General features: G+C 50.4%; 1 protein-coding gene across 2 annotated transcripts; it reads right to left on the reverse strand.

Moving 5' to 3' along the window:
* Positions 1-632: 632 nt before the first annotated feature.
* BCL6 (BCL6 transcription repressor) lies at positions 633-18,074 on the reverse strand. Of its 2 annotated transcripts, none has more exons than XM_064666200.1 (10): positions 17,980-18,074; positions 9,198-9,236; positions 8,009-8,180; positions 6,729-6,950; positions 5,621-6,604; positions 4,852-5,033; positions 3,588-3,755; positions 2,368-2,498; positions 1,841-1,978; positions 633-921 (listed from the first exon to the last, which is right to left on the reverse strand). In XM_064666200.1, exons 3-10 carry the CDS (start codon positions 8,167-8,169, stop codon positions 778-780), a joined length of 2,130 nt encoding a protein of 709 aa, XP_064522270.1. In that variant the 5' UTR covers positions 8,170-8,180; positions 9,198-9,236; positions 17,980-18,074; the 3' UTR covers positions 633-777. The 2 variants fall into 2 exon arrangements, with proteins under 2 accessions (XP_064522270.1, XP_064522271.1); XM_064666201.1 differs by having other exon boundaries at positions 8,009-8,176; positions 17,980-18,061.
* Between the last annotated feature and the right edge of the window lie 1,492 nt (positions 18,075-19,566).

Consider the following 19,566-nt stretch of genomic DNA (forward strand, 5'->3'; position numbering starts at 1 on the left):
TTGTAAATTGTAAACCTTCACTTGCAAAAAAATACAAATACACTGATGCATTTAGACAAAATATTTTCTTACTTGTACAGATGCAATACTTTAAAATATCTCCTTAAGTGCTCTATCATAATAAAGATTCTCAGAGTGGCTTCTGCCTGCAGAGTCCAACTGAGCCTTTAATGCATTTTATATATTTTTAATATAGCTTTTTTAAAGGTCTATATATATTTATTTTATATATATATTTATATATTTATATCTATATATATTTACAACTCTGCCATAGATTCCTTCACCTTTGGTTAAAAAAGTTAAAGCCCTCTCTTTAATAGCATACTTTCTCTTTAAAAGAACACACATTTTGCATACAAAAGAAAAAAATCTGTTCCCATAAATCAACATTACATTCCTCATCTTCAAACGGCAAAGGCTGTGAAGGTTAGACTCCAGAGTTTATCAACACTCCACTGCACAGACATTTAAAATGACTATTTTTATTTTTTTAATGTTTTATATACAGTAAGATCTGAATAATTTTATTTTTTCCTTTTGTTTCACATAACTGGGAAAAATAAAACCCGTGTATTTGTAATTCTTTTTTTTTTAATTTCTAATGTTTTTCCACCTATCTGTACTATGGGTTTAGAGGCACTCCATCATGTGACAAATTTTTTTTCCTTTCTTTTTTTATTTTTTTTTTCCTTTTAAAGTGTTGCAAGTATCCTTTGGACAGCTCCTCCCCCTCTGGCCCCCCAAGACGACCTCCTCCTGGGAAATCCTGTGCCTTCAGCAAGCCTTGGGGAGCTCCGGAGGCACCTCGCTCGCCGAGATGCGGTACTGCACCTTGGTGTTGGTGATGGCCCCGTGCTTCTGCCGGAGGTGGAGCCGCAGCTGGCTTTTGTGGCGGAAATGCAGGTTGCACTTCTCACACTGCGGGGAAAGAGGCAAAGGTAGAGGGTGTGAAACGTGACAGCAGGGGACACGTCCTTCCCTTGGGGGCAAGGGGTCCACATCAAATGCCTGTCCTCCCACCAGAATGCTGCACCCATTATACAGGTGGACGAGGGGAAAAGTGGGAACGTGGTGGGAGGAGCAGCACCTGACAGCACCCCATCCCAGGCTTTCAGCAGCATATATAGGTTTATGGGGTGAACAAAGGCCAAAGTCCCTTGAGAGAAGATCCTGGCTTTCATGGACATAGAGCCAAGCTCCATATCTAGATGATCAAACCAACTACACGGCTATTTCAGGAGCTGCTTTTGACCCCTGCCCAGCTGGATGGCTCCAGAGGGATGTTTGGATGACAATCACTGCTTAGATTCCCTCTCCAGCAGATGGTGAAAGCAAGGAAAGCCCCAGCAAATAACTGGGAGCCCACAGGGCTGCAAGCAAGGCCTGGCAGGCTGCTCACTGGGTGCAGGTTATCACCAGCAAAGGGGAGCTCAGGCCAGGCTGTCTGCTCCTTTCCCCCATCCCTGCACGCTGCAGGCAGCTGTAATTTAAGCCACAGCTATTTGAAGAAGTGTGACCTTCTTCCAGATGGGGTGGAAGAAAAGAGCAGCTAAGATGCACCCAGCCTGGGCTGCATGTCAGTGTTTCCAACACAGCCACTCCTGACAAACTACTGTATCAGCATCAGCTAATACAGGAGAGGGAGATGGGGCATGAGAGGGAGATGGGAGATGTGACCTTGGCGTGGGGCCTCATGAGGCTGGTGAAGGGCATTGGGGTGGTGCAACCAGCCCATGTGAATGCCCTCCTGCCTTCTCAGCACCCCAGGTTTGGCAGCATCCTCCCCTAGTCCTAGCTGAGACTCTCCCTCCCCCCCCAAAAAAGCAGGGCCACTCACATGATACGGTTTCTCTCCTGTGTGGATTCGAAGGTGACTTTTGAGGGTCTGCAGGTGCCGGAAGCGTGTGCCACAGATCTCGCAGGGATATGGCTTCTCCCCGGTGTGGATGAGCACGTGAGCACGGAGGTGGGCCACCTGGAGAGAGTAGCTCTGGATCAGGACAGCACCAGGGATCAAGGGCATCCCCATGGGAACGGGAGTTCTGCCCAAATGTCTTTCTTTAGTCTATAAGGTTCTAGCTGGCAATTAGGGCCACATGTGTCTGAGGTCTGGTATCTCCAATCCTTAAGAGCAAATGGAGCAGAATAGCTAGAACCAACAGTCAGGCTTCCTACTAAGCCAAACTGTCCCCCATGGACCTTAAGTTCCACACTGACCCCAAAACACCATGGGAAGAGCTGCCCAAGGTAGTGAGCTGGGTCATTATCAGCCTCCTCCCTGCCATGAGGCATCACCAGTCTTGGGCAGAAGATCCAGCCACATCCCACCTCCCCAGAACCGCAGATCCCAGAGGCCACACGCACCTGAACAAATCTAGCCCCGCAAGTCTCACACTTGTAGGGTTTCTCTCCAGAGTGGATGCGTGTGTGGGTTTTCAGGTTGGCTGGTCGGTTGAACTGTGCCCCGCAGATGTTGCAGCGGTACGGCTTTTCTCCTGTAGAGCCCAAAAGAAAGGGTGAGGGCTTAAGTAGACGTATGCTTAGCACCCAGGACCCATAGTGCTCCCCAGAGCTAAGTCCCTTCAGGTGCTGGACTCCACGGCATGAAGCACGAGCCCTGACTCCTGTCCCTTTTGGAGATGGCTGTGGACAAGCAGCATTGGTTAGGACAGCTTGGGGTGTCTCCAGAGCAGGGTGAGCTCAGGAGACCTTCCTTTTTTGGACTGGGAGCTGCAGCCTTCAGGGCAAGACAAAGTCAGGCAGCTCTGCCAGCAAAGATTAACAGCATCATTGCTCCCGGCCATGGGATAGTGGCTGGCACCTACATCTCCCCACAGCTGTCAGTAAGCACCCTCGAACCCTGCCCTGGCACTTGTGTTGTCTCATCCACCTGTGCAGCGCTCCTGGAGCTCAGCTGAGACTGCAGGAATTTAGGTCTAATTTAGTGCAGCAGTACTGAGTCGTCAGCCCAGATTTCCTTTCCCCACCTAGTGAACTGGCTGTTGACAAGTAAAGCATTAATAAAAGCATGAAATAAAATAAGCCTTGGGTTTGTCAGCAAATGACTAAACCCTTAATATCCCCTTCCTTTCTCAGCTTTCATTGTGCTGATTCACAGAGTCCATTCATTCACAGATTTTCCCATCAGCAGAGTTTATGCCAAGCTAGATATGACCTGGATTTCTAGGATGTAAAAATAAATCTGAGACTTCTCCCTAAATGTCCTTTTGACTATTTTAAAATTTTTTTTTGCTTAAGTTTGCCACAAAGTTACCTGGAGGCCACACATCTGCTCCCAGTCATTCATTTTGTGGGACACCTTTAGAAACAGTGGTGCCCACTGCTTTACAGCAAAGAAGCTTGAGCTCCATCCCTACCGCAGGGCAGGTATCTCCCCCATTCCCAGGTTTGGCACTATGTCCAAGGGCTCCCTGGCAGTGCTGAGAAAAGCACCTTGCTCTTCCCATCAGGAATGCTTGTGACACAGAGGATCCTGCACCCTGGGACAAACCCAGCCATAAATGCCTGCACACCCACCAACACACAGCCTCCTCAGTCAGTTGTCCCCATGGCAAACACTGTACCTGTGTGGACGGTTTTGTGGCTGGCGAGGTTCCCCTTGTAGCGAAAGGAGGCCTGGCAGCGGTCACACTTGTAGGGCTTGTCACTGTGGACTTGCAGAGAGTGTCTCTTGAGAGAGGCCTCCTCGGAGAACCGGCAGTCACACTCATTGCAGAAGAAGGCTCCATTCTCTGGGAGGGCAGAGAGGAGAGCAATGAGAAGGGCAATGCATGGGCCATCTCTCTGATGGGCCACAGGATGGATTTCGGATGGAGGGGAGGGGCAGACAGGGCAAGTGTTGGAATAAGCAGCCAAGTGCAGATGTTCACAGACAGTGGTGCTCACATTGTGCTGTCACCTCCTGACCTTGTGCACACAGCAACAACGTGCACGGTTTGAACGAGCAAAGTCATCATGAGCTCTCTCTCTCCTTTAGTGCCACACAAGCTGCTTCTAGGAAGCCAGCATGTCACCTGGACATCTTTCAGAGAGGTCCGTGAAAGCACCCAAGTTATCAGGCATCCTCCAAAGGATGCTCAGCTCTGGAGCAACTCCAGTACCTTTAGAGGTCTTAAACCTTTACATGTAGAGAGGTCTGCCTTGAGCATGGGAAGAAAATCATCACCCAAATCACAAGGTAGGTACCCTCAGTAGGAGGGTGCCCAACTCTTAAATACTGTGTGTAGCTTTGAGCGTCACCACAGAGGGGTTCCCTCTGTGGATCTCTGCCCACACTACAGGCGGCAATCCTGCATTCCCCCTCACTGAGCTACAGGCAGATGAGTTCAGAGATACCTGTTTCTGGGCTTGTGGGGTTTTGCAACAAGATTGCAAGCCTCATTATCTGCATTTCTCCAGATGTGTGCACTGGGCTCCCCGATAATAAAGATACCATGACAGATGCGTGAGACATGCCATCTTGCCCAATCCCCATTAGGGTCATTACATCTGTAAAGCTTGTTCTCCTGTGGTTCTGGTGGGGTGGGGTGCACTTGTTTCCTGTCCTTAGCTGCCAGGTTTGCAGCAGGTGACTAACTCCCTGCACAAAGTATCTGGATGGTGCTGGGGAAAGGGAGGAAGGAAGTAATTCCAATGTGCATGTGTCCCCCACATGCATGCACACAGCTGGTCAGAGAGTTAAGAGGGGACTTTAAAGCACTGTGGAATCCATCAGCATAAGGATAGGTCTGCCTGCCTGTTTGGTCACAGAGCACTGGGCGATGGGCCCCTAGATTGTACAGCCCCTGACTGCTGGTTGAGGAAGACGACCAGGGATGCAAGACTCACCGCAGCTGGAGTCAGAGTATTCAGACTGGGTTTCCCCCATCTCTTCTCCGAAGTTTGAGCCAGGGGTATGAAGGCACATCTCAGTATGTTGTGGGGACTGGCAGCCACAGGAGCTGCACTTTGACGAATGCATGTACAATGGGGACTGCCCTTCACTGCTCCGAGGGGACCCATCCCGGGACCTGCGGAAGGACAGCAACATTGAGAAGGCTCTTGCTGTGCTTGAGCTACAGGACCCTTATTTGCACCCCTCCAGACACAAGGGACAGACATGTTTTATAGGGACACCTCTGTGGCGAGATGCACAGCATAGCCCTGATCAACAACAGGTCCTTGAGCCTCAATCCTTCAGGTGCCCATCACCAAATGATCTCAAAGCTCTCTAGGAACATTCAGGTCCAGATGATTTTGTTCCTTGATACTTTCGCCACTCCAACACTTACAGCCAGTCAAAAGCTCAAGGCACAGGGAGTCTGGTGGAAACCAGGGTAGGTAAATCCAGGCTCCAAAGAAATCACCTGGAGCTGCCAGAGCCAGAGATTCACAACCCAATATTCCCATATCCATTGCCAGTCCCCAATACAGTGGGGACAGTAGGTACCCAGCCAATGTCACTAGCAGCACTCCACCAAATGCAGAGGTTTCCATCTGCTCAGGACTGGACTTCCCATACCAATGCTACAGATATTTCACAACTTCCAAACCCTCTTCAGCAACTCAGGAATACCTGTTTCTCAGGGGAGAGGAGGGGGGGTAAAAATATTCTCACCTGTTAACAATATTGTTGAGTCTGCTCGCTTGAGGGATAGTAGAGTCTTCTCCATTCACACTTATCTTGGTGGGGGATTGCACATTGAGATGCTCTGGCTCCATGGACTGCTGGCAGGTGGACATGGGCACGTAGGTGCGAGGAGAGAGGGTCCCCAGTTCGTTCTGGTCAGTACTGTCTTGCTTGGTGCTCTGATTGAGAGAGTTGAGGACGATGAACTTGTACTTCTTCCAGTTGCAGGCTTTGGGGTCTGTGGGGCTCTTGGTGAAAAGGGAGCTGGAGTTCTGACCGATACGGGCATTCTTGCTGCTGCTGGACTCAGTTGGTGAGTTGGGCTGACAGTCTGACTTCTGTGGGCTCTGGGGGCTGATGAGTCCCTTGCGGTCCAGGGGGGTGTTTGTGGGCTCAAAGTGCTGGCTGATCTCATCCTCTGAAGAGGTCCGCTCCTCCTCTTTGGCCACTTTGTCACAAGGGAAATAGGGATTGTTTCGGACTGAAGGGATGACAGGTTTGGGGCCAGAGGCTACGCTGTAGTGCATGTCACTCCTGGCTTCTTCAGCAGCACCTTCTTTTGGAGCATAGATGGTAGCGTGGCACATGTTGGCAGAGATGTCGGTGATGGTTCTTACGTACTCGGTGGGGATTGTCCTGGAGCTGTCACATGGCAGGATCCTCTCCTTGGGGAAGGCACCTGCCCTTGAGAGTTCAGAAAGAGGCATCCTCATCTCCCGCAATTCATCATCCACAAGGAAGCTATTTAGAGGAAGAGGGCTGTATCCATGGTAGGAAATGGGGGATCCAGACAAACTGTTGATCAAGCCAGGTGCAAAGGCCCTCCCATTGCAGAGGGATCCATTTTGGAGAGGCATGCTGTTCTCTGAGACATCTCTGCTCCGATAAGCCATCACCTCTGGGTGGCCCAGCATCCGTCCAGCCAAAAACTCTTCCCTTGGAGTCTTCATAGCAGACACCATCTCTGCTTCACTGGAATCAGGGAAAAAAAGGAGGGAGACACAGTCACTTTCAGCCCGTAAGAGCACATTTGCAGATACTGTTAGTTCTTCCTCTGCCCACCCAAACACCCCCAAAGTTCACCCATGGCACTCACCTAGACTTCACAAACCTTCGGCAGGTATCAACCACATGTTCCATCTGCAGGTAGAGTGCCGTGGCCATCACAGCCATGATATTGTTCTCCCTCAAGTTCAGGCGGGATGTATACATGAAGTCCAAGAGGATGCAAAACCCCTCAGGGTTAATTTCAGGGTCCAGGTTGATGACATTCAAGTTGCACTTGAGCTGGTCAGTGAAGATGCTGTAGAAGAGGCCACTGCAGAGAGGAGACAGTAGAGAATACAAGTGTTATGACAATTCAGAGGAAGAAAGAATTTTTATGAAATCCCTGAGCACAGAGGGGTTCATGAATGGGAAGGGAGGAGGAGGCAATTACAGAATTCCCTGAGCTTCCCCCTTATTATCAAGCTTGGTTTCTCAGCTTAGTAAGCGTCTTCTGCAATGCACTTTTCCCAACTGGAACAGCCTGCTTTTAGATCTCACCTGCTCAACAACTCCCCACTACCTCCATTTAGAAATTCCCCCTTTCTTTTTTTTTTTTCCATTGTTGTTCTTACCACCACCCCCTTCCCACTGTGACTCATTTCTTTCACAAGTCTCTTGGGGCAGCCATGCTCACTCTTAAAACAGAAAAATTAAAAAAAAGGGAAATGTTGGCAAAACATTTTTCAGATGTTTCAATAGTCAAAGCTTGGTTTTTTCAAATCTTTATACCTTGTCAGCAAGAGACCCTGGAAGGCATCTGCCATAATTCAACTGGGAAATAGTGGGATATTAACTAGTGTTCAACAGGAAGCAATTCCAGCAATCCTAGGAGCTGCAAAGGGATTTCAGACCCCATCAGGCTTTGAAAAAAAAAAATCAACAAAGGTGGGAGCAGGCAGCAGTCTGAGAGCCAGGGAGTAATAGCTCTAAAAATAGCAGTGGCAGGGGACACCTCAGTCACAGAGGACTCTCTCACCTCAGTGAGCATTCAGCCCTCCCTCTCCTCCCCTCTCAGGGATGTGCCTCACATCTGCTGCACTCTTATTTGTCTCCATGGGCTGTCTGTGGGCAGATGTGGGCATAGAAGGAGAGAGGTGAGGGCAGTGTGCTGGAGGGAAAAGGTCTCAGTTCTAGTGTGCTGGAGGGAAAAGGTCTCAGCTCTAATCCTACTACAGGTACAAATTTCTGGGCATCCTCTTTCAGTTCTGCTTCTCTGTCTCTGCTTCCCTGTCTGTGAACCCCATGAGCCCTCTTAGGACTGCAGCAGTGCTGCTGACAGCCAAAGGCTGAGGGAGCAAGGAAAGAGGCAGGGAAGGACCCTGCTCTCACCTGCAGGCCATCAGGACTGTTTTGTGGGCTCTGAACTGCTCCCGGTTCACAATGATGACAACATCAGTCAGGATATCCCGGCTTCTAAGGCGGTTGAGATTGAGGAGGACATCGCTCGCGTGGCGGGTGAACTGGATGCAGCTGTCTGCCGGCGAGGCCATCTTGAGTCTGCCTGGAACAGAAGCAGGAGGAAGATGAGAATGGAGGAACAGCCAGGCAAGTACTCTAAACCCAGTGAAGAGACAGCTGCTGCTCTGGGACAGGCTTAGATGGCCAACTGCCCCTTGTAGGGGCAGCACCAGCTCCTTGGTCCCAAAGCAATCAGCCCTGCACCACACCACACTCCTGCCAGTCTTTCTATTGAGGTCCCCTGGCTGACAGCAAGACCTGGCATGTCTCATCCCACCCTGCAAGCTGGTGAGCAAAGGTGGACAGACCCTTCTGAGAATTAGCTCACTCCTCTTTCCCCCTGCCTCACCCATGGTGGCCCAGCCCACTCCTCCCACTCAGGTTCATCTCCACGAAAGTCTGAACACAGCTCCTAGCCCTCAGATCTTCCTTGGGAGCCATTCCCCTCACCTGTCTGATGTCTGGCTGTAAATTCAGCCACAGAATTCAAAACAAGCCTTAAGGTCCCAACTGAAGCTGAATGATTTCAACATTTGGAAAAAATCCAGCCCATAGTGGAGCAACAGCCCTCACCCACAGGAAACTACCTTCCTACTCCCAAGTGGTGGCCACTCTGGAGAAGACCTGTCCACAGTTTCCCAATGAACTGGTGAGAAGTAGAACTCATCTAACCTGCTAGGCTGCTACCCACACCATAGCCCAGTCTCTCCCAGTGAGCAAGGCTTGGGTTAGTCGAGGAACCTGAAGCCTTCTCCAAACACCTGTTGTCCCATCTCAGGTGTCCTGCCAACTAGCACCCAAGATGGCCCATATCTTCCTGCCAGAAGTTTGGGCTGGAACGTGCACCTTCAGCATGAAATTCCTCCATGATCAACCTCCTCTCATAATCCTGACTCCTCCTCCCACCCCAGCAACATATGAATGTACAGTATTTTCTACAGAGCAGCTGCTCTCCTGAAAACAAATTCCAGCTGGTTCTAATGAAACATTTCATTCCACATGTTTAAAGGGAAGGGGGAGGGAGGTTAGGAGGGAAAGCACAAAATTTAAATTTACATACCCAATGCCTCAATTCACAGTCCAAAAGTTTCTTTCAAACCTACAAATAAAGCACAAGAAAACAAACGCCGCATTAGCTGGTAATTATGAATTGGCCATGGCAGGACACAAACCGGCTGTTTTGTTTGAGTATCAGTTGGATAAAAGCTAGAGATAACCTTATTGGAGAGTAGAAGGTTTGTCAACATTTGTTTCTTCCGGTACAGTACGTTCTTATCACAACCACAGGCTTTGAGAATCCAATCATAGCTTCTTCCACACCCTCTAGGCCAAACCATGGGCGTATGCCAAGGAGATTTTCATTTCCATGACTCAGGAACTTAAAGGCAGGTGGGGAAGGGAAGTCAAGCGAGAATTTTCTCACCACTTCTTTCAGAGATAACTCTTCTCATGCCAAGACTGAATTCCTGTCCAGTGCCACATTCAAGACCCATGCCATTTTCCCAGCACCCTGTTAACAGGTATGACATGTACACAAACATCTGCTGCCACTCTGCTCAGAAGCCTGGAAAGAGCCTGAATACAGTCCTCCAAAACACCTTCTGCCCTTGTCAAAATACCCACATGCCCCAGCTGGTGCAAATGCCCTAAGATGGGATTGCTGAACAGATTCGGGAGGATATAGGTATCAAGTATTAAAGTGACTTGGCCAGGACTGCATAGGAAGCCAGTGGTGGAGACAGATGAGGACCCAGAAGAAATTTCTTCCTCTTGCTGCTGCAAAAGCCTTCCTCTAAAACCACAAGCTGTGTCTCCAGCCACTGGCTTCACAGGCAATGTAGCTGGGGCAGAACAGCAAGGAAACCTAGGAGTTAACTGCCTTCCAGAACTCGTACTATTCCTCCCAAATTTACTTAAAACCAAAGACAATTGATCTGCCACCAATGCAGTAAAAAGGTCCTCAGGCAGTCACCCCAGCAGGTAGAAGCCAAATGAATAAGTGAACAAACAAACCCCAAGATCTTCATCACACTACTTTGAGGACCAACCCCCAGACGCTGGATGGAGACTCTAAGACTGCCAGCACTTGCAGAAAGCCCATCCATCCCTGTGAGGACAAGTGTCTTCTCCCCTCTCCCTTGTGGGAGATGTGCAGATCTGGAGCTCAAGCTCCCCTAACATCCCCAGAGACACCAGGATGAAGAGATGAGATTTAAGGCAAGGTATTACACACAAACCCCAGAAGGGTGTCTTACAGCCTCATTCCAGCCATCAAACGCAAATCTTCAGAGCCGCCGTGAGCTTGGCCAGCTTAAAACTTTACACACATACAAAAAGTGACTCATTTCCCAAACACTGCAGACTCTGACCTTTCTGTACATGCTCACTGCCAGCCACTCACTATCATCAGTTGCAAGCCAAGGGACTCACGCCGTTCTGCAAGGAGCCCAGCACACACCCATGCATCCATATGAGCAGATGCATGCATTTGGGGCAGCCGGGTGGCATCCCAACCTTGGCTACATTGGCAGCTGTAATCTCCCATGCTCCAGGGAGCCATCTCAGCGTCACAGACATGAGGAGGTGACCCATCTGTAAACCAACAGTTACAAACTGCGAGATGAACTCTGCACCCGCGAGCATCACGTGAGAAGCTGCTGCTGTCACCAAATTCCCTTACCCACAGCGAAGCCACAGCACTGCCCGGGGAGACACCCGGCTTCTCTCCCAGAGCTGGAACCCCCAGCACAGCTGCCCCCGCCCCCAAATTATCCCTCCCAGCGCAGTGCTGCTGAAACGCCCAAAGCCCCGGGAGTCAGGCAGGTGCATCCCAGGCAGCTCCCAGCTGCAGGATGTGGGCATGCAGGGGGAAAGGGGCTTTCCTTCCCCTCAGTGTGCTGAGTCGCCTTAACCCTGCCCCTCCCAGTCTCTGCACAGCACCAGCTCTGTACCCCAACAGGGGAGGATGCTTAGACCAGAGATCAGAAGAAAAAGGGACAGAAAGGAGCAGAAATCTGACAGGAAGTAGGAAAAACTGCTGCAGCCAAGTATGGATTTTGCCATCCACATCCCCCTCAATGCCCACGAGGCTCCCTCAGGCTCAGCTGGGGACAGAGCACCATCCCATGCCCCCCCTCCAGTTTTCCTGCCCAGTACCTTGTAGGTGTGGGCTCTCTAGCAGTGCTCGAGGCTGCACGCCAGGGCTTGCTGTACCCATAGAGGAAGGTTTGGATTAGGCAAAGAGCCCATTTTGGGGGTGGTCTCATGGGACTGTCACTGCTGCTGCCTTCCAGGAAGGCAATGGGTCTGCCCCAGCGGTTCAGGGAACAGCCCTTCCCTGCCGGCACCTCCCCGAGAAAACCCATTCCTGGAAAAGAGCCCAGGGCTGGCTCTGCCTTCCCTGCAGCCAGCTCAGTGAGCATGGGGAGGGTGCACCTTCGTGTAGGGGAACCCCTTTCAGTTCAACCTCATGCAAAGGGGAGACCCTTTCAGCTCCCTCACCCCAGGGGCAAAGGGGAGAAACAGGGACTTCCTCCCCAGTTAATCTTTCCACCATGCCTCCCCATCCATCCACTCTCCCAGTTATAGAGAATTCCTTTTCATCCATCCTCCTCCCACTCCGCACACAGCAGGGAACTCCTTGCTCCTCTATCCTTCTTTGGATAGGGGATCCCCTGTGGTCTTAACCCTTCTCCCACCCCCATGCACATAGCCAGGAGGAGGGCACCAATCACTCCCCTGCCCTGGGCCCCAATCTCCTACCCCTCCAGAGCCTGCAGCGCCGACTCACACCACCTTGAAGGGGTGGTTGGGTGAAGTCTTCCTTCCCCACAGCCTCATCCCACACAGTGCGCCGAAACTGCCCGCCCAGGGGAAGCTCCATCCAGCTCCCCCTCCTCTCCAGTCCCCGCACCCTGCAGGGTCCCAGCCCCATGAGAACATCCCCTCTGCCCAGGGCACAGCGCCAGCTGCCTCTCCACCCTGCCAAGGAATGCCTGGTTTCTGCTGAACAGGGAGCAGGGGGACAACCAAGAAAACAGGGTGGGGTGTGGGTGGCTTCCCTCCCCTCCCCACCATCAGGAGTCATGGGTGCTACATGCCATGGTGAAGAAGATGCTTTTGGTTGGGGGTGTGCAAGCACTTGGCTCAGCTTTCCTGATACCATGCAATCTGGGGGCACTAAACGTCCTTTAGCTGTCACAGCAGAGTTTTATTAATTTAGTAGCTTCTGGTTGGTGTCTAGGCCAAAACGTGGCTGGGTTAATAATAACCCAAGAGGAGACCGAGAGAAGTCCTAGTGCACAGCGTCAGCACAGATCAAAAGCAGCATCACTAGTGCAAGCCCTGTTGTATTTTCCACCGTACCCTTTCCGTGAGTGGATTGCACTCGCTCTATCGAGCAGTCTCAGTCTGATCCAATTTCCTGCCAGCAAACAAATGTTTCTAGGAAATGCAATACATTATCTGGACGGGTTTATTATCAGCATTTGGAACCAGGAAAACCACATATTTTCTCGAGCACTGCAGGAAACTTTAGTTTGTACTTCAAAAGAGGGTTTAAAGGATTGCCCTTGAAAGCTGGCCCGGCTCAAGTCTCCACATTGTTTTGGTCTTTGCAGAAGAAAATGCAGAGGAGGGAGGGGGTAAGCACGCTAAAACTGCCTCCAATGTTTTCCTACTAAAAAGGACTCCCCTGCCCTCTACAGAGCCAAGCTCTGGCTGTGAGGCAGAGGCAGCGCGTGCCCTTGGGAAGCAAGGACTCCAGCCTTCCTCAGCATTTCAAACGACCCCAAGCAATTTGGCACATTAATTTTTCAAGGGAAGGCAGGAACCACGTCCCGGCTGAAATTGAGGGAGCTACTCCAGAGAACAGGAGCCAGACTCCATGCCCTGTCAACACTGAGCCCTGCACCAAGATGCCAACCCGACAGCGGGGTGCAGCTGGAGCCCAGTGTCCCCAGCAGCTGAGCCAGATCCCTGGCCCCGCTGAGCTCCAAGAAGGCTCCATCATTCATACCCCACACCAGGGCAGAAAATCACCAGCCAGCACCAGCCCGACTCTCCCTGTTTCTATTCTCCTGGGGCTGAGGGTGGCACAGCTCATTTTGGCAGTAAGGAACTGCTTTGGCATCCCACCTGGATGGGACGAGACACATACACAGCTTGGGGTGCCTTGGCCAGGGGAGAGATATCCCCTCGCCCCTATATTTAACTAAACGGATTTAAGGAGGCCCATTTTAGAGGGTGCCTGGTCCTACAGGACACCTTCTTCAGGACCCACTGTCCCACAGCACGCTTGGCCCAAGCTTTCCCCTCCATAAACAAGGGTCTGACATTCCTCGTGGGTACGCAGTGCACAGCCCAAAGGCATCAACTGACTGGGAGAAAAAGAGGGAGGAAAACGATATAGACCAAAAATTTCCTACCCCTCTCTCACTGCCCTTAGTTCTCCCTCCGATTTAGATGTGAAGCTCCACTGAGATTACCGGGGTTTTAAAGCAGTCCTGAAGACTACATGCTTGCTCTGATTTAGGGGTGTGTGTCTTTTGGCTGCCAGCCTCCTGCAGCGATGAGATCTAGCATGGATTTAAAAAAAAAAAAAAAAAAAAAAAAGGAGGACTACAATTGCAGTCTAAATTTGCAGTCTGAAGGAGTTTACTGGTCAGATCCCGACTTTTGGATACTGATCTAACCAAACTGCAAACTGTGAACTCCTGAGGTTTGCCAATGCCTGCTGTAAACATGGAAACCAAGTGTCACTTTTTGCCAAACAGAAGAATGGTTTAAAAATAGATCTAGAGAAGAATACAGGCACTCGGCATACAAGGCTCCCGTTTATAGACTCCCATGCTACTATAAAATGGAACAAGAGGTTATGAGCACACAGGCAACTTTTCACCAAATTTAGATTTTACCAACTTCTCAGAAACCTGAAAACAACATTTCAGGCTCCAACTGAACCAGTAAAAGCTCTTTGAGTGAAGTTCACAGCCCAGATATTACAGCACATAGACTAAAGCAGGTATGAAATGGCTCTTCAACCTTAACACCATAAATATATGAAGGTAGATAAGCTGCACACTGAGAAATGCACCTACTGGTTAGATCTTCATTTTATTAGTCTATAGACTTTCTAAGAAGGTTTTCTTTCTCATGGAGTATGCACATAAAATGAGAGGACAGTCCTACAACACGGGACTGTCTCACAAAGTTTTACCACCTGTATTTGTAATGGAATTTTGAGGATAACATTGCTGTTTACTATGGAAAAAAAAAAAAGTAATCCAAACCCAAAAACTGTTCTTACAAATTAATATTGGACTGCTGCTATTAGAGGCTGAAAGCTTTCACTGACCAAAATAAAAAAGATTAAAAAAAAATAAAAAAAAAAGAAAAAGAAAAGAAAAAGAGCATAGATTTACGATGCATCCTAAATTAGGCAGAAATTCAAGGGCAGATTAGCACCACAACTCGGAAAGATTTTCACATGTGATTTCATGACTAGACCCAGAGAGAACTCCATATGGAAATGTCAGTGACTTTAATAAGCACTCGGTTGTTTCCAATTAGGCTCCTTAAGTAAGTTCAGTGGCATCCAGAGTTTCCTCCGCCACCTTCCTCCTAGCTGGCAAGCACTTTTTTTTCTTTTTTTAATAAGCAGTTAATAAACATGTTCCCACTCTCCCGAGGCTGCCGGCCCCGCCAGCCCCGTGCGGAGCGGCGAGAAATGACACTAGATGGCACCAGTTCGCTTTGCTGCAGGAGCAATTTTTCCCCTTGGAAAATAAAACACCCCAACCAAACCTGGAAAACATATAATTTTGTCGATGTAATTCTGTTCCTCTTAAAACGCGTCTGAGCAACATTATTTTTATGAGCTTTTCCAGCCTTGTTTTGAAAAACTTAATGTTTCTGCTAGGTTTATTTTTGTCTCATCCGACAGCCGGCTGAATCCTCCCTGCGCTGCAAACAGGGCTGTCTAAAAAGTGTCACAAAGACTTTTGACGGATTTCCCCCCCCCCTTTTTTTTTGTTTTTGGGGTGGGATTTGTAAGAATCACTTCTCATTCTGACTTCTTCCTTCACAATAATAACTAACCAGTTAACCTCCACTTCCTCTCCCAATATTGACTCAGACAGTCAGAACTGAGGAGGATTGGAAATTGGAATTTAAATGCATCTCGAGAGATCCTTGATCTGTTTTGCCAGTCAAAACTGAATGCTGAGAAATGAACTCTTTTCTTACTGGAACAATGCAATTATCCATTCTCCTGGAAAATTGCTAGACACCCTTTGAATATTTTAATGGCTTGGTGATTTGTTTCATGGGGCAACATTTGCCATTTATAATGCAAGTTTTTAAACCTGCGATCCTACCCTTAGGAGAAAAATAACCATCTCAGGTTCCACCCCCCCACGTATATATAAGGAGAGCTTTTCCCTAAAATATTTTTAAGTAATTTTTGAACTGCAACCCCCTCAAGGACTGCAGGAAGAAGTCTGTATTTGCTCTAAAAGCTTACATCCTTTAAACCCTTGAAACAATACCCCAAACGATAATTTTTAAAGCATTTAAAAGTTTGAGAGAGGAATCAATAAGCATCCCCAGATCAAATAATGGCCTGTTCCAAACCCAGCCCTGCTGACACGTCCACTGGCACAGGTATGAATTTGGCTCCAAACAGAGATGTCGGACCAATGCAACACTTCTCACTGAGCCTCATCCATCTGGCCCCAACCTCCCTTCGCGCTGATCCTGCACCTACTGAAGTCAGTGGAAAAAACTAAACGGGGCCGCGCTTGTTTTTGTTGATTTTGACTCATGATTTTAAGCCCAGATTTGCTTCTTCCCTGGAAATGCAACAGGGGGGTCAAAGGCAGCTTTTTAGGCACATCTGAGAGGCCGCCGTGGATTTTTCTAAACAAACGCCTCGCTTTCTGTTTCCCTCCTTCCCAAGAGGCGATTTCATAACATTTCATACTGTGACTTTGCAAACTACAGGCGGGGGGGAGGATAGCGGGGGACGGGGGGGATGGGGGGGGGCGGCCGGGAGAGGTCGCTGCCGCCCGACCACGAAAAGTTTTCATAACAAAGTTGGGCTTTTTCGGTTTTGTTTTGCCCTTTATTTTTAAAGGGGGGGTGTGTGTGCGTGTGCAAAAAAATAATACACGCACGCACACAAGAACGCGCACCTAACAACAACAACAGCAAAAAAACCCCAAACCAAACAGCCCTCTCCCTTCCTTGCCCGCTTTTGGCGGGTTTGGGGGCGCGGGGGGTGCAGCGGCGCGGGGCGGGGGTTGCGCGGCTCCCCGCGCCGCTCGCTCCAGGAATAGCGTGTGGCCGGGGGCCAGCCCCGCCGCTGCCGGCGGCAGATTTACGAGCGCCTGTCTCCGCGCCAAGTCCGCCGCGGTAGTAAACACAGGGGAAGGGCTGCGATGGGGGCAGCGGGGGGCTCCCCCCGCATCGCGCCACAGACCCCATCCCTCGCACGGCCGCGCTCCGCTTGCCCCGCCGGCTGCCTTCCTCCCGGCAGGGCACTCCCTCTCCTCCCTGCGAGTGTTGTTGTTGTTGTTATTATTATTATTATTTTTATTATCATCGTTATTATTATTATTATTATTTTCAACCCTCCTCGTCACATTCAGAGTCGTTGCACACACTTTTACCCCCTTCCCGAGTTTTGCATCGCCGTTTGTTCCCCAGCCGGCAGCCGCACGCCCCGCACGCCCCGTCGAGGCGAGCGCGGTTCTCCGCCGCCCCGGGCCGGCGCTCCGCCGTGCTCCGGGGCCGGCAGCCGGCGGCGGCCGAGCCTCCCCGCGGGCTCCCCCCTTCCCCGGGCAGGGAAATGCCGCAAGTCTTCTCCATCACCGCCCGCTCTTAGCCCGGGGCTTGACAGATCGCGGCGCAGCCCCGCCACAGGTTGCAAAACGCACCAGCCCTTTCGCGGTCGCACCGGGGAGGGGAATAACAATAATAATGATTTAATAACAGAAATAGAGAGGGAGGGAGGACGATGCGGAAAGGCCGGTGCCCGGTGCCGCCGAGCCCCCGCGCTGCCGCCAGCCCCGCTCCGCTCCGCGGCGGCTTCGTGCGGTGGCGAAACGACAACAGCGACACAACACGCACCAAAAAAAAAAAAAAAAAATTTAAAAAAAAAGGACGAGGGGAAAAAAAAAAAGGAAAAGAAAAATAACACACCCCGACCAAGGGATCCAGCCATTGAGAGCGGACCCCGAGTCACGCCACAAGCCCAGCGGCCGCCAGCGCTCGCCGCCGTCCTGCGCCCGCGGGGCGGCTGCAGGTGCAGAGAGGAGCTGCCACCGTCCCCCCCGTCCCCACCCGGCCGTCACGCGTGTGGGAAAGCCAATAATCCCAGATAACCGATAATCCCCGGGAGAGGACAGCGAACGGAGACACCCCCACCTCCCCCCCGCTCCCCTCCCCTTATACACGCTCCCAGCGATAGAAACATGCAGGCACCCCTATTTCCTTAATTTTTTTCTCCCCTGACAGCGGGCAAGGAAAGAAGGGGGGGATGTGTGTGTGAATTAAATAAATAAATAAAGCAAGGAAAAAAATTTAAATTGAGGAGATGACAATAATAATAATAATAATAATAATAATAAAATAAAGGGCACCTGCAGCGGGAAAGGGGGGGGAAGGAAAGAGGAGGGAGAGAAAAAAAAATGGGTAGAAATATATAGAGGCGGCTCCGCGCCAAGCGTCGGAGCGGGGCAGGGAGGGAAAGAGGAGGGAAAAAAATGGAGAGAAAAAAAAAAAAAAAGCGAGCGAGAGAATTAAAGGGTAAAATCGGCCGCGGCAATAGAAGCAGCAATCACCTGGTCTCCGGGCTTTCCTAGAAACTCCTTGCATCACCACTTCTAAGAACCCCAGTTCTAAGAATCAACAGAGCCCAATTCTCGGAATTTGAGCTGCGGACTCTACCACTGCGCTCAGCACGGGGAGGGCCACGGACCTCCCTCCTCCCCGCCTTCCCTGCCGCCGCGGACCTCCCGGGGTGCGCTGCCCCTCCGCGCCGCCCCCATCGGGCGCCCAGCGCGGTGGGCGCGCACCCCATGAGGGCGGCGGCGGCGGCGGGGGTCCCTCCGTGCCGCCCCCCGCCCGTCCCCCCGCCCGCGCCCCCCCTCCCGCGGTGGTCGCGCCCGGCCGGCGGGGTCACGTGGCGGCGGGTGCCGCCGGTGACGTGGGGGGCGCGCGGGCGCGGAGCAGCGCGCGCGGCGCGGACCGAACGGCGGCGGCGGCGGCAGGAACGGGAACGGGAACGGGAACGGGAACGGGAACGGGAACGGGGGGTCCCGGGGAGCAGCTCCGGGCGGTGCAAACAGACATCTCACCCCCCAACTCCCCGCTTCTCTTCTCTCTTTTTTTTTTTTGTAATTTTTTTTTTATCCCCCTCCTCTCCGAAAAAGAGCGAAAGGATCTGACCAGAAAAACACCCCCCATAAATGCGCCTTTAATTTTTTTTATATATTTTTAACTATTTTAATTTTTTAATTTTTTTTTATTTATTTTGGGGCAGGGGGTCACTTTCGCGTTTCTAAAACACCCTCCCACTCCCCCCCAAAAAAACCCCAAACCAAACCAACCAAACAACCCAGCGAGCAAAGCCAGGAGCCTGCTGCATTGCAATGGATTTTTACTTCTTTTCTTTTAATTATTTTTTCCCCTCAATCAGTTGGAGGTTTTTTAATAATTTTTTACAAACAGCCACACTCCGCTCAGGGTCTCCAATGGGATTTACTCTTGGGGAAAGAAGCTTTTTCTTTAAAGACCGTCCCTTATGAGCTTCCCATATTCCTTTTTGGGGTTATTTTTAATTTTTATTTATTTATTTATTTATTTATTTGGCAGGATTCTACAGACAAAAAAAAGATGATTTTGATGATTTCTTCTTATTTTTCTTCTTTTATTTTTTTTCCCCATCCGTTTTCTCTTTTCCTTTCCAGGACTCTGGAGTGGTGGGTTAATTCTGTGTAGCTGTTGTTGTTATTGTTGCAAAATAACCTGTAAGTCTAAATATTCTGCTTGTATGGAGGTGTCGAACTGTGCTGGGGATGGAAAATCGCTATGGCTTTTCTGGAAGAAGGTTTTATTTCTGCACTTTTTGCTTATTGCTGGGCAAAGGCCTTTGCTGGGAGGTGGGGGGGGGAATAATGCAAAACCTTGGCAATCTGTATTTCGAGTGCTTTTTGCAGGGGGTGCAGAGGGAGGTGACCTGTCACCCCAACCTTCTCCGCTCCTGTATGGAAATGTATTGCCCTGTATGTAAATCTGTGGAGATTTCTGCCCCTGTCTCCCAGCCTTGCGTATTTATTTCGAGGGGGCCTGCTGCGAGGGTATGGTTTGGGGGTGGTTCAGATCGCTCAGTTTTCTTTCCTAGTCGGGTGTTTGAGCTGCGAGGGGCT

This window comes from Pseudopipra pipra, chromosome 10 (genome assembly GCF_036250125.1).
Source record: "Pseudopipra pipra isolate bDixPip1 chromosome 10, bDixPip1.hap1, whole genome shotgun sequence".
Lineage (NCBI taxonomy): Eukaryota > Metazoa > Chordata > Aves > Passeriformes > Pipridae > Pseudopipra > Pseudopipra pipra.